This window comes from Lepidothrix coronata, unplaced genomic scaffold, assembly GCF_001604755.1.
Source record: "Lepidothrix coronata isolate B3197 unplaced genomic scaffold, Lepidothrix_coronata-1.0 Scaffold65, whole genome shotgun sequence".
NCBI lineage: Eukaryota > Metazoa > Chordata > Aves > Passeriformes > Pipridae > Lepidothrix > Lepidothrix coronata.
The window spans coordinates 2,895,521-2,910,852 of NW_016690245.1; the positions used below are offsets into that span (position 1 = coordinate 2,895,521).

The 15,332-nt window shown below is 41.9% G+C and overlaps 1 protein-coding gene across 1 annotated transcript in view; it reads left to right on the forward strand.

Annotated features, from left to right (window-relative positions):
* Positions 1–4,008: 4,008 nt before the first annotated feature.
* KIDINS220 (kinase D-interacting substrate 220kDa) overlaps positions 4,009–15,332 on the forward strand; it is an 84,822-nt gene continuing 73,498 nt past the window's right edge. Inside the window, exons 1-2 of the mRNA XM_017818119.1 lie at positions 4,009–4,145; positions 13,009–13,158. Coding sequence (XP_017673608.1) covers positions 13,051–13,158 — 108 coding nt within the window. The 5' untranslated portion in view covers positions 4,009–4,145; positions 13,009–13,050. The remainder of the gene's footprint in view (positions 4,146–13,008; positions 13,159–15,332) is intronic.

A 15,332-nucleotide genomic window follows, 5' to 3' on the forward strand; every position in this document is an offset into this window, starting at 1 on the left:
TAAAAGAAAAGTTTGTTTTTGTCTAAATTCTTTGGTGTCTGTCTTTAATGAGTAGTAAAGAACAAAATTATTTTAATGCGGTTTCTCCTTTTAATTACTAAACATACACTGCATGCATTTACACTGTTATTTGGAATGTTCTACTTCAAAACTGGTTTTATTTAATTTGTTTTCTAGAGCTCATATACAAGTATATGTATATAATTATTTTCCAGTAGAGCTGGTAAATAAAATTTCAAGTCTAGCCTCTTGTTACTTGGGAAAGATACTTAAGCAACTTTCAACCCTCCATCTCGGAGTATATTGCTGCCTGACAAGCACTAGTTCCAGAAATGACCAACTGGTGTATTTTTAGCTTCAGAAATGGAAACCTCATAACTGAGAAATCAAATTCAGTGTTTTGAAGAAGCTGCTGCTTTGATTGATGGTTCCAAAGAAGCAGGGCTAAATGGGTACCGTACATGCACTTTTTTTTTTTTTTTTTCTTTTTGAAACTTGACTACCAGGACTCTGCTAAGGCAGTTTCTGTTGGCTGGTGACAGGATGTTAAAGCTGACTGAGACTTCTTGACCTGCAGGTTTTTACCATGTGTGCTTAGATTGTTAGAGAAAAGAAGGGATATCATATATCACTATTGAACTATATGACTATATATCACTATAACGCTATTAAATAATTTTTTCTCTTTTCTTGATCTGGTATTAATTCTGCTTCTGTACAAACCTTGTAAAACCAATGTTTTTGAAGACATCTTTACAGAGATCTGTTTCTGCCTTTACACAGATCTGTTTCTGCAAGGAGTCCTACCCTAGAGGAATACTGGAATGTTTGTGTTGTTCTCTTGAAAGGCCCTACTGAAGCAATGGTATTTTTAAGCCTTGTGTGTTCAGAATTCTTGGACAAGCTATATGCAATTTTAGAAGCTCTGGTGATTTGTGTCATTCTAACCAGAAGTTAGACTGGAATAGAATTTGCGTTCACAAATAAACATTCACAACAGAGTCGGTCAGGAGTATGAAGTGTCTTCATGAACCAAACGTTCCTGCATTTATTGAAAAATTAATTTGAACAGATTATGATAAAACACAGCTTTCTGGTACTACTTCAGAATGCTAAGAATTGTTGGTGATGGAAATTTTTAACTCTGTTCTTTTAAGGTTCCGCACAGAAAGTGTCATGATTAAGAACATCCTGAAGCCAGCAGATGTTTTCCTGTGTCTATAATTAACTTAATTCCATCTGAGTAACTTCCTGATAACATGCAGGATGTTTCAGTATAGAATACAGAAGTCGTTCTAGGGGAAGATGTGTTCACCCTACTTTCTAGATCAGAGTTGGAGACTTGTACCCTCAGCAGAGTTTAGCAGTATATCTTACAGCTCTTCCTAGGATGGTCATGTATAATAGAAAAAGAGTTATTACTCTGTGTGGGCTAAAGTTTATCTTTCCAAACCAAATAAACCACAGTGGGACCACATTTCACTGCCTATGTGAAGTAATCCCTGGTGAGAAAGCGTCGTTCTTCTTATGTAGGGTACAACTGGAAGGGCACAGGGAGCTGGATACATCTGTAGCACAAGTGGATGAAAGTGAAGAATCATACAGACAACTGTGCTTTCTCTGCCTCCATATTCCCAGTGTTTGTACAGTTCCTTTTTGTGCAGGAGGGAAGGAGCTACTGTTTCTGCCTAATAACTTTGTAACTGCAGGGTGAAAACACAGCTAGCACCTGATGGGTGGAAACACTGATACTCGAATAAGGATTTGGGCGATGAGGAGATCATGAAGTGAGGTACTAATATATGTTTCCATATCAATTCTGTAAAAAAAGGGTAATATTTTGAAAATGTTTCAAAATCTGTAAATACTAAGAGGCAGTCTTGTCGGGCTGTGGTTTCTCTTATGTAAATAAGATTACACAGATGCTTGAAACATCAGGACCACTCTTTCTTGAATAGTGGCCCTTACACATATGTTCAGGTAGCACAGTGGGCACTTTTCAGCCCAGCATTAACTGCAGGAATTCATCCTCCATTTGTTCATAGTGTACTTCTATTGTGTAAAGAAGAAGAATATGCTTTAAGTACTTAATTTCTCCCAGTTTTTCCACTGAACCAGTGTTTTAGGGCAATATCTAAGTGGATTTAGCTTTTGAATTTCACAACTTGCACCTTTGCTTTGTGTTAACAACTTTTGTGCATGAAAGACAGCTGTATATTTTATCAGGGTGTGAAAACTTTCTTAAGGTCATATGAGAATTCATGCTTTAAAAAGTCAGCAAAGCACTTGCTGCATGCTTTCTGGATTATAAGTATTTGGGATATACAGGAAGCCCTGTTGGAAGCAAACAGTCATAGCTCTTTACAGAGGTGAAATATCTCAGTGTTGTAAAGATTTATATCAACACTTCGGACTCAGTAACATTAGAAATGGGGGCTCTGCTCCTTTGCCTGGCTGGTTTGCTGCCATCCCAGGTTTCAGCTAGGTTCCATGATCTCCTGGGGAGATGTTATTGCTATAGTCGTTAGAGATCATCTCTCATCCAGTCGTCCAAATGAATTAGATGCATCTGTTATCATGAATTTGGACTGTGCTGAATATTGAACTGGCACTTTACAGTCACTAGACGTATTTTTAGGATCACTGAAAGCACTGATAACATGTAGGGAATGGCATCAGGTGACTGTAGCCACACACACCCCAGCCTGGGCTGTGAGGGGAATTTTCAAAATACCTGTGAAGCTGCTTGGTCACCTGGGCTTTGGAGGAGTCTGGGAGAAGCTGGTAAATCTCAAAGTATGTGGTGTTATTGCAAAATGTGGAATATGTCAAAATTATCTTAAGTCAGGATGTACTCTGATCTTGGTGTACTTCCAGGCCTAATCAGCAAGAAAGGCGGCCTAATCAGTGGAAAAGAGAGCAGCCAGCATCCCTTACTCAAGGACATCCTGGAGCTAACAAGGTTTTGATGTATGTCTGTATTTATTGCCCGCTTGGCAAAAGACCAAGGTCCATGTATCCTATAGTTGGACAATCACTGTAATACTAAAAATCACTCCTACAGGTCAAAAAGAAGTGGAGATCCTTCCCCTGAACATGTGTACAAGTTAGCTGGGGTTATGTAACTGTTACGGAAATTACAAACCAACCATAATAACCAAGGGGTTGCACTTGGGAGGTTACTGACACTGAGTTTCTGTGTATAAATCTTAGAATTGTAGAATCATAGAACGTGCCAGGTTGGAAGGAACCCAGCAGGATCACTGAATTCAATTCCTAATCCAGCGCAGGATGCCCCAAGAATCCCACCGTGTGGGAGGATTGTCCAAACAACTTTGGAGAGTGTTGTCCAAACACTTCTTGAACGCTGTCAGGCTTGGTGCTGTGACCACTTCCCTGGGGAGCCTGTTCCAGTGCCCAACCACCCTCTGGGTAAAAAACCTTTTCCTGATATCCAGCTTAAACTCCCGACTCGGCTTCATGCTGTTCCCTCAGCGTTATTAATTTTCAAATCATTACTAACATCAACATTATTAATAATGGTGCATAAACTCCGGCGCGGCTTGCTTGATTTGTGGAATCCCACCGAGCACGCAGGCTTGTGCCCTCGAGAATAAATAAATAACCGAAGTCTCTCTCGAGTATGTGATTATTGGCTTGTTGCACACCGGGTAACGAATCCGAGTTTCACGGACAACATGAGGTGAGGTGAGACTTACTCTTTTTTTTTTCCTGTTTCCAGCGGCAGCCCTCACCCTCGGTCTCAACACCACCTGTCTCTGGGTTATCCGTCAGGCAGCAGCAATTTTCCACAAACCTTTTCCCCCCTCTTTTCTTTCAGACAGCAGCCGGAGGACTGCCGTAGGCTCTCCAGGGCGCTGCCCCCTTCGGCGCTGCCCCTCCGGTGCTCCCGGGCCGGGGTTGCCGTGCCCGTCCCAGCCGCCCGCGGCCACGGGCGGGCCCGGGCCCGGGCGGAGCCGCCCCCGCGCGTCACGGCCCGGGCGGGCGGAGGCGCAGCCAGGGAAAATGGCGGACGCCGCCGCCGGGGCGAGCTGAGCAGTGCTCGGGGCCGCCGCCTTTCTCCGTGTCACTGTCCGGCCGGGCTCGGGGAGCCGCCGCAGGGGCCGAGTCCCCCTGGCCGTGGGGTGAGTGGCGGGGGGAAGGCGGAGAGCGCGGGCCGGGCGCGGAAGGGCAGAGGAAGGACACGGTGGCGGGGGGGGGTGGGGAGGCGGCGCTGCCGCTGCCAGACAAAGGGCACCGCGGGGCCGCTCCCGGAGGGGCCCCGGGAGGGCGCGGGGCGAGAGCGATGCGTGTCCGCGGTGGGCTCTGGGGCCCGGTACCACAAGCCTCGATGCCCTCACTGGAGGGCCGCGGCCCGGCAGTGGCGGCGTGTCCGCTCCGGCCGGGGCATCCCGGGGCTCCGGCGGCGCCGTGTGCGGGGCGGACCGGGCTCGGTGTGGGGGTGTCGGGGGCACCGCGAGCGTCCCGAGGGTGCCGCGAGCACGGCCGGGGTTCGCTGTCAACCCCGCCCTGGCGGCGGGGGAACCTCTTGTTCCGAGTTCCTCTCCTTCTGTTGAGTCGGAAAGGTAGATAAGGGTAGATAAGGAAAGTTTCTGGCATGTGATTTCCAAGATGAAGAATGACAGAATGGTTGAGGCTGAGGGGGGACTTCCGCAGGTCATCTGGTCTTACCCCTCTCCTCAAGCAGGGACAGCAAGAGTGGATCACCCAGGACAGTGCCCAGACGGCTTTTTTGTGTCTCCGAGAACGGAGACTCCACAATCTCTCTGGGCAGCCTGTGCTAGTGCTGGTTCACCCTCACAGTAACAAAGTGTTTCCTGATGTTCAGACAGAGACTCCTTTGAGTCCAGAGAAGGGCAGCGAAGCAGGTGAAGGGTCCTGTGAGGAATGGCTGAGGGAGTTCTGGGGTTGTTTAGCCTGGAGAAAAAGAGGCTTAGGGGTGATCTTACCGCTCTTTACAATTACCTGAAAGGAGGTTGTAGGCAGGTGGGGATCGGCTTCTTCTCCCAGGCAACAAGCAATAGGACGAGAGAACATACCCTCAAGCTGTGCCAGGGAAAGTTTAGGTTGGGCATTAGGAGGAATTTCTTCACAGAAAGAGTGATTAGACACTGCCCAGGGAGGTGGTCAAGTCATTGTCCCTGGAGGTGCTTAAGGAAAGACTGGATGTGGCACTTAGTGCCATAATCTAGTTGACACCTTGGTGTTCAGCCATACTTGATCTCTTTTCCCAGCTTTATTGATTCTATGATTGATTCCATGATTCTGTGTTTCAGTTTGTGCCCATTGCCTCAGGTCCTGCCACAGGACACCACTGAAGGAGTAGTAAAATCTCTGAAAAGTAATAGGGCTTTGCCACTTCTCATATATGCTTAAAAATTGGTTGAAAAAGTGATTTCCTCTCTATAACTTTTGGTAAAGGATTGATGGAGGGAAGAATAATATGTCTTTTCCTGAAAAAGTGTTTGAATCATGAGATTAATTGCTTGAAACCCCTTCCCCCCATCAAATAGTAAAGAAATGGAACGTAAAAAAGGAGGTCCTTTTCTGAGATCAGAACATGTAAGAAAATCTACCTCTTTGTGTACTGGATAGGCATCTATTCATTGTTCTGCAGCACTGTTTATTTAAAATTAATTGTTTATGAAGGAATTCAAATCTGCTTGAAATCCTGTGTGACCACAGCTTATGAAATGTTCCATGTTAAAGATCTGTATCACGATTGACTTTCTCCTTAAAGTGTAAATACTGTAAAAGTTAGATTTTTGTCTTATATCTTGTGTCTGTGGCTAACAAACCCTTGATTTTGTGGTACGGAGAAACGTGTTGGCCATATGAGGCCATGTAAGGTGATGTTGCAGACTTTTTTGTTGTGCTCGCTTGTGTTTTATACAGGTTTTAACAACTGATTTGTATTGGTTGGTATAATTTAAAAAAACCCTTAATAATGCTACATGTTTCTATTTGCTTTCTTTTATTTGATCATTTAAAACCCAAAATAGTGATTTGTAGGACTGACCATTTTGTATTTTGTACAAAAATTGAATTATCTCTTAGAATTCACGTTTTTAGCAATACACTAATGTTCATTGACTATATTTAAATTTTGTCTCAAACTAGTTTCTCTAGTAAAGTATAGATCCTTTTATCAGATACTTTGCAAACACTTTAACTGATTTTTAACAAGGGTAGAACATAGACATATCTGATAGTTCCTATCAGCTGACAATAGCACTTTATTTTAAATATGTATTTACATCTTTCCAGTCTTTTGTATGTAATCCCCAGTCCCCATGGGTTTATTAAAAAAAATAAAAAAAAATCCATCACTACAATATTTCAAAATGGCTGTTGCCTTGAGTGCATAAGGTAGAAAAGAAGGGCTTGTTTATCAGTGATTTCCTGTATTTCTTACTGTGTACAGTAATAATAATTACAGCCATAGAGACCTCCTTTTGTGCAAACATTTTTTAGTCATATTGGCTTTGGGTTTCAAAATAAGAATGTCTGTGTCTCTAGCTTTAGTTCACTTTTTGTATATTGACTATTTTTGAGTTACATTATTTTGTTCATTGATAGAAAGTAACAAAAAAAAAGGTAATCTGTTAAAAGGTTTTGCATTTGGATAATAGGAATGTGGCTAAGAGAAGTAGAATAAATGTTCCCAGATAAATAAGGAAAAACTGAAAAGTAGCATAAAGTCATTAGTCACACCGGAATTTCAGACACTGGAGGTGTGGGTGTAGACTACTTATGGAAACTTAGATTTGTTATTTCTCTCCAACTCTGAATACCAGAAATTAATATTTTTAGAGACTCATTTCAGCTATTCTGAAAATTTGTTCTGTAAACAGAATCCTGGTTGACTCAGTCTCCATGGAAAAAATATTTTAAAATATTTACCACTTCAAGTGATGCCTGACTTGTGATCTCTTAGCATTTGGGAAGTATGTCCATTTAGGAAGGGATTACAATAAGGTGTCCTAAAGGAAGGGTAATGCTTGTGTTAGCAGGATTCCCTGCAGCCTGAGTAAAGGTGATGTTTCAGCCTGGTTTTCATTTCTTCAAGCCATCAAGGAGCACAAAAACCTATGAGGATATGAGACTGACTTATGTTAGTCTTTTATAATAAATTTCATACACACAATTCTTCCGTGTTTCTCATTTTTTAAATCTCATTTGAAAAGCTGTAATTTCCAGTGTTTAAAGGGTGAAATACTGTGTATTTATGCATTTGATTTGTATGTGCTTGGATTCCAGCAGCACAGTAATTATTTCCTTTTACAGTTAGCTGGAAAATCTGTCACAGTGTTGCATGTTGGGAAGGTGGCTTTTGTGTCTGGAAATAGAAGAAAGCATAAAAAAAAAAGCAACAATCTTTTTCGTTGTATGATGAAAAGTATGAATCTTATGTAAGTCATTACTATCTTTACTTATTGAAAATAAAACAAGAAAAGAAGGTCTTCTCAGTTATGCTAGTATTTGTTAACTAGTTTTTATATCTATTCATAAAAAAACCACTGCTCACAAAAAAAAACATGGGGAAGAGCTATGGAAAAGATTATGATGGTTAGAAAATTTAGTGTGCAATAATGTTTTTTATATGTAGTTAAAAACTGATACGAGATTCTGAGAGTACATAAAATATCTGCAGATTTGAGTTATCAGGACCTCTGCAGTCAGTGTTGGTGCTGTTGAGAGAAGCTACGTTTTTGTAGATTAACAAATTTCTGCAGTCTTTCCAAAACAGTGTGATAAGGTTTGTGATAAGGTACGTCTGCTTCAGCTCAGAATGCAAGAGCCTTACAAAAACAGGTAAATCTCTCTGCAAACATTACCTTCACCTGACCATTTGTGCTCTTTGTCTTTTCATAGTTTTTGGTGTGTTCTTAGTTTTATAAAATACTAGCATTTGCTGCCTGAGAATGTTGTGAGATTTCCAAGCTTGGAATTTAGGATTGTGAATGAAAAACTGGTTTGTGGACTGAGAATTGGCTTGCCCTGGTGGGAGAGAAAAAGAACAACATTAATCCTTACTGGAAAGGGGATTGGTTTCCAAATGGATTCCTGGTTGTAACTGAAATTTTTGGTGTAGATTGTGAAAATACTGCTGTGTCAAAGAACAAAGTAAATGTGTTAATTGAACAATTAAGCAACGTTTATGTATAGGATGCTCTTGAATGGTACTGGTTTTGCACTGTATTTACAAAATTTGGCTGGGATTAAGTTCTTATCCTTTATTTTCTTCAAGGATAAGCCATCGAGAGTTTTCGTTTTTTTCTAGGGCTGTTTGAAAACTGTATGAATATATATTTCAGGAGCTTTTTCCGTGGGAGGGGCCAGAATAGAGTTACTTCTCTAGCTAAAGAGCATGCTCAGAGTCTTGGTTCAAAGTCCTTATGGTCATTTAAAAGAAATCTGAAGCATTGGAAGAAATCATACATTGGTGACCACCACATATATGGACTTTGAGTACAGTGCTTAATTTGCTGTCATGGTTTGAGATAGCCCCAAAAATCTAACTCCCTAGTCCTAGCCCCCGTCACATCTCAATCCAATGTGAGATGATTTTTCCAGACAAAACACACCAGACTCCAAATGGGGGAAAGGGAATATATTACAATGACTATACAAATAAATATTACGATACATTATACACACGATCACAACTGTCTCTACCATGACATAAGTATGTACAATGGATCAGATCTCTTCTCCCCTCCAAATAAAAGTCCAGGAGGGAAGAAGGACAGATCCCTTCCAGTCTCTAAGCAGGAGTATCTTCTACAGCAGCAATCTGTCTTCTTCAGCATGCATGCAGCTGATAGCTGGATTTCTGCCAGCACTCACGAGGGGAGATCCCCCTCGGCCACCCGTCTTCAACGAGGGTCTTCCTCCATGGGCTACATCACCCCAGACAAGGTCGTTCCACCACGGTCATACCACGAGACGCAGGGGGTCTTCGTGACGGTCTGGTATCTCCAGGAGATTCAAGCTCCTTGCAGGGCCTCTGTGCCCTGCCTCAGGCTGCCACCTTGGCAGCAGTGCGAGGGAGGGAAAAGCCAAGGTCACCCCCCTCTGCATTCCTCTCCGTCCCAGTCCAGCTTCCCAGGACACTCTGAGCTTTTCAGCTCCTCTCTCTCTCTGGTACTGCATGTCCAAAACTGCTCTCCAAAATAGGAGTCCATGTCCCTCCTTTCCCAGAGGTCTCAAAGGAGTTTGGAGGGGGGTCTGGTTCAGTTCTTACCCCCAAAAACTCTGTCTCTCAGCTGCTGACTCTCCTTCTCGGCTCTCTGAGACAACTCGGTGTCTTCCTTACTCAGTTGCATGCTGTTTCTGCTGCTTTCTCCGGTTCAGTTCTTAGCTGTCCTGGCTCTTAGCCAGAGTCTCTGGACGCTGCATCTGCCGCTGTTCCTGCCGCTGCCCACGGTGGAGAAAACATCTCCCAGCATAACTACAGGCACCTAGCCCAGTTTTATGCTGTTCCAGGTCCCTGCAGGCCCCCCCGCTGGGGGCTGGGGGCCAAAGCCCCCCTGTGGAGCTCTGAGCCCCTTCCTCTTGGCTCTACAACATGGCCACCTGTCCTACAACAACCCAAACTACAACTCCATCTCTTCCGGTCAGCTTGTGGAATGTTTACATTTTGCAGGAGGGCCCATTGGACAAAACTTCAAAACTTCCAGGGGTTACCACCCCTTGGGGTTTTACCATTTTTCTTAGCCTCTGGGGGAAAACAAGGTTCAAACCACGACATTTGCATAACATGATAACATAAATTTTATTTAATAAAAAGGTGTGTTGCAGCTGTGCTCAGTTTACGTTGACTTGCTGTCACGAGTGAAAGTATCATGAACAAACTTCAGCCTAATTTCAGGTGCGTTCTGTGTTCTTGAGGGGAAGAAATAAAGCAAAGTTTCCAAAAATCATAACACCACCCTTTTTTACTTATCTTTGTTTCTGGATTGGGGGGGGGGGTGTTGTGGTTTTGGATGATGGTGGTTGTCCCTAAACCATTCTTTCATAAAGCTCTCCAGTGATATTGATCTTTTGGGTGTTCTAAGAAGCTTGCCTGAAAAGGGGCAAATAAAAAGCAAATATATGAGGATATAAAATTCACAATTATAGTATTTGATTTTGTGATTCTTGTTTTTATAAAATAGACTTATTAATTCTAAGAAGGGGATATTATATGACAGTGAAGCATAGGGGATAAGGAATACTAATATTGTCAGAAAGAGTTCACCCCTGCAAATCTGTTTTCATTTTATAGAAGTAATATTGACGTGGAGCTTGTAAACACATCTCTAGATGTATTTATTGGCATCAGGTGTTTTGCTGTTAGTCAAAGATTTAAGTTGCCTATCTAGAGATTGAGCTCTGCATAAAGGCAGAAGCTGCACTGTTGCTCACTGGGATTTCTGGAGCAGGATGCTTATCTACAGTGCAGCAGGGCTGCCTTTGCCTTTTGGAAATATGTCCAAAGGGAACATCAAGGGATGAATCTTACTTTGAGAAAGAAGCAATGCTGAATACTCTTTTACTTTTCGCACTAGCTAAAAAGTAATTGGTGACATTTTGATAGCAACTGCAGAGTATAATTCACTTGCTGAGACATTTGTAGTCATGTTTTGTGGATGTTTTTTAGTACAGTTTTCAGTTGAATATTTGGTGTGGAAACTAGCATAGGAATTTAAGGTACAGCTACAGGAAAGAAGCTGTGACACTGCACAGGAAAATCAGAAAATGGCTGTGATGGCAGTGGAGCTATGGCAAGTCACATTTCCTGAATTTCTGTTGTCAAATGTAAAAAATGATGGGAGGAATACAGGTGTATGTGAATATCTAATGTCATTTTAGGTGCTTGAGAAGATCTGAGACATCTGCATAGGGCTGTATGATGCTGCTGCAGGCCACAAGGGAGGTGGGCTGTTCTGGATGGCAGCTGGATGCCAGGCAAGATGCTGACTTTCCTGCTGTTTCTGTGTCTGAAATGGCAGTAGGAGCCAGTGTGCCTGCAATGAGTCACTAAAAGCAGTGTTTCTTTTCAAAGCTTTCATTTTTGGTGTACTTTAGTGGTATTTTGTTGTAAGTTTCCAACCTCTCAATTGGCTCTTCCTTCTGCTGAAAAAGAATGAAGACAAGTATATGACACCACTGTTGTGCTGCTTGCCCTTTGATGGTAATTTAACTGCACGGTAAATGTGACAGACCTTTTGTGGTCTTAGTTTATTTATAGCTTTCTTGTGGGAGAGACTGGCTGTTTGGTCAGTGCCTGGGAAAACTGCTGCTGGGCTTCACATCTAGATTTAGATCTAGGTTTATTTTTTTTACTGGTTTTAGGTGTCTGTTTTAAATAATGTCTGAATTATAGTTTCATATAGTTTGTACTTTCTTTTGTCACTAGACATTCATATGTGCCTGAATTTCATTTGCACGTATCCAGAGCTGCTGTCATCTTAGCTGAGGTGTTAACTGGCATTTTTATGAACAAGGCATTTCTGTATATAGGTCATCTGATGGCTGCAGTGCTATAGGGAGCTCAGGTTGTATCTAACATATCCCTGACAACATTGTGTTTGACTGTACATACTTACTTGGTAAAGCAGAAAGGATGGTGTGATACTGTTATGGACTATGTAAGCAGCTTAAAGAGGAGCTAGATTATGTGTTTTAAATCTCTAAATCTGAACTCATGGTGCTAAGGATGGTGAACTCTTTTTGTTCCACTTCAGTTGGAAGTGCAGAAAAACTCACTGGCTGCTTTGATGTGAGAGTAAAAGTAAGAACATTCGTCTGGGAAAGCCACTTTGGCTTCTGCCTGGTAGAGAATAGCCTAAGCAGTAGGCTTTAGCTAACACTGAAGTGGAGTTTTTCCTCTCCTGTTACACTGCTGTCATACAAGAAAAAGCCAGAGAGAGCGATCATGTCAGTGACTGGTGAGGAGAAAGGTGTGGGGGGCGGTGGTCTTGTGTTCAGCCCCACAGCCTGTTCTGCGTCCAACGAAACTTAATTTAGGTGCAGTGCATGATTCAGCTTCTGCAGCCGTATGTGTATAAATTTGGCACAGTAATACTACTGGTGCTCTGAACTCATTAGCACACAGGTTTTTAGAAAGTCTGAAATGGTTCTTAATGGTCTGCCTTAACCAAGAAAAACCTCTCCTGTTTTGAATATTAGAGGTTAAAAACATAATCAGTCAACAGAAGCCATGTTAAGTTTCACTAGCAAGTTAACAACATGCCATCACATGCAGGCATGTCTGGATAAAGTTGATGATCACTGATTTAGTAAATGGTGTTTCTCAGAGTTCCATATGGCTGCAATTTAGATAGAATCACTGTATTTTATAATGCTGATTAGTCTCAATGTTTTGCTTATGTACATAAAGGATAAGGGTTATATTGTAAATAACTAGTATATATAAAGTATGTAATATATTCAGGTATTCCTATAATGCAGAAACATTTGTGCAAATGAAAGACTACTATGCATTACCTTCAAAATATTTAGACAGTACAGTGTCAGGGGAGGTTTAGGTTTGATATTAGAGAAAGGTTCTTCCCCCAGTGGGTTTTTATGCACTGAACAGGCTCCCCAGGGCAGTGGTCACAGCACCAAGCCTGACAGAGCTCAAGAAGCATTTGGATGATACTCTGAGGCACATGGTGTGACTCTTGGGGATGGTTCTGTGCAGGAGTAAGTGTTGGATTCGATGATCCTGATGGCTTCCTTTCAAGTTGGCATATTCTGTGATTCTTTGCAGTTAGAATAATTTCTGTAATTTTCTAAGAACTAGAAAGATTAAGACTTTTCATGGTAATGTAGTGCATTTTAATGCCTGTGTCTCCACAGCATTTTGTTGAGGAGAATGGCAGGTATTTGTACCCAGCCAGTAACTTACTGGCATATAGAGTTTGTGCTTCTTCATGTCAAATGTCAGAGATGTTATTTATTCTTTTCTGTTTTTTTTCCTTTCTTGAAATACAGATAAGCTTTGTTACATAGAAGCATTTTAAATACCCTGTGAAGATGGCAAGTCTGATGAGTCAGAGTCTATTGACCTATGTAGAAGAAGGAAATGTTCCTGCTCTGAAAGCGCTTCTTGAGAAATGCAGGGATGTTGATGAGAGAAATGAGGTAAGATGATTTTTTTAAAACATTAGTTTCATATGGCAGCTTATTAGTTAAAGAATGAATAATTAGTGAGATCACAGTGGTTATTTAACATACACATTTCAGGGTTTTTTCAAGTGATTGCTTACCTTTACATAGCCTAAGTGCTGTGTGTTCAGTCTTTGTCAGCACCTGGGCATCTTTATGTTTTCTGAGTGTTCTCAGCTGGAAAACACAGCTCCCTCCTTTGTCAGCCAAGTTTATACCTGTATTTCTGCAGCTAGGAATTGTTTCTTAGTTCACAGATCCAACTGCATATGCATTCTTGCCCTGTTCATTTTGGGGTGAAACCTGGGATGATGATAAACCTTCCCCTACATCCTGATTTTCAACCAAGAGATACTTTGTTGTACAATCCAAATGGGATCATATATTGCAACGTAATCTGAGCAGATGCTCATCTAGATGAAATTGTATGTATCCAAAACATAAGTCTAGAGGTAACCAGTAGGATTAAATGACTTTACCAGGAGGACACAGGAAGTCTTGATGCACAGGAGGGAGTTTATATGTGGATTATTCAGAATCTGTTATCTTGACGTGCTGTTAAGTTTTCTGCATGTTATTTCATCTTCTGTAGTAGAATTTTTGGTTTCTAAGCATCTGGACTTTCATCTGGATGTATAGCTTGTATTATCAATTTTTATTTTAGTTCTGATTTCCTAAGTAGTGTTGTAGAACTGGAACATGGTTGACTTATGTACTGTATTCAGAGAATTGGATTCATAGAAAAATTCAGGATAGATGTGGTCTTTGGAGGTCCTTGGGCTCAGTCTCTTAATTGCAGGACTAACTTCATTGTTACATTGGGTTAGCTTCCTCAGGGACTTTACAAGCAAAATTTAAAAGTTCTCGAAAGGAAGGAGAACCTGCAGCATCTCTGAGCAATGCTCCAGTGCTTAACCACTCTGAAAACATTTTCCTTATGTTTTATTGACTCTCCTTTGCTGCATCTTGAGACTGTTACTTCTTTTCTCCTTGTTGTGAGTCTCTGAGGAGAATCTGCCTTTGTTTTCAAAGATTTCCCTTCTGTCTAGGTGGTGTAAGACTGATGTTGATGCCCCCTTGCTCTTCTGTTTTTCCAGACTGAACAAATCTAGCTCTCAGTTCCTGCTTGCATGTCTTGTGCTCCAGTCTCATAACTGGGTGACCCCATTGCTGGACTTGGCAGTTTGTCAGTCTCTCTGTTTTTGGGAGACTGTCTGTTTGGAGAGAGCACTGTATTCTGGATTCAGCCTCACCAGTGTTGAGTGGAGGGCCAGCTGTGCTGTTGGTAATGCAGCCCAGTGTTTGATTTGCCCGTGTTGCTGACAGGGTGAAGAGCAGGGTCATGGCCCTCTTGTCCATCAGGACCCCATGCCTGGTTCTGCAGGCAGCTCCCCAGGCAGGCAGTCCCCAGCCAGTGCTGTTCCATGGGGTCAGTCTGTTCCAATCTCTGAATTTGCCTTTGTTGCACTGCAGGGAGGTCATCAGCCCATTTTTCCAGCCTCTTGAATTTCCTCTGAGCAACATCCCCACCCTCTGGCATATCAGCTGTTCTCTATAGCTTGGAGCAGTGCATAGAGTTGTTTTCTGTTTCATGGTGCTGGGGGTTGAAGAAGATCTGACAACGTTAGCCCTTAATCAAGCCCTCTCAAAAGAGCACCAGTTACTGTGAGCTGTTGGCTCTGACATTGGGTCTGACAGGCCAGGTACTTTTTTTCTCACCTAGTACTGTACAGAAAACTGGCTTTCCAACTTTTTTATGTTTTTAATAAATAAGTCTTGTAAAATGCATGTTCTCTTGCATTATTTTTTCAAATCTGCATAAGGTGGAAAGAATATTTTTTTGAATAGAAGTCTAATAGCATATATTAGTCAAACTAAAAAGCATCATGCAAATGTGAAAACAGTGTACAGAATTTAGCCTTACTGTAGTTATTAGATCTGGTTTCAATTAAGAGGGTTTTCTTTCATTATTGGCACATTCATTCCATGCTGTGGATGCACATATGCTGAGGTATTTGAGATGGGAGAATTTTTAAGTTTCAGAGCATACACATGAACCTCACCACCTGGCATGCAGTGTATCTGAGAAGGGGAATAGTCTGTTCCCTCTGCTGGTAATTCTTTTCAACAACATGGCTGAAATTAGACAG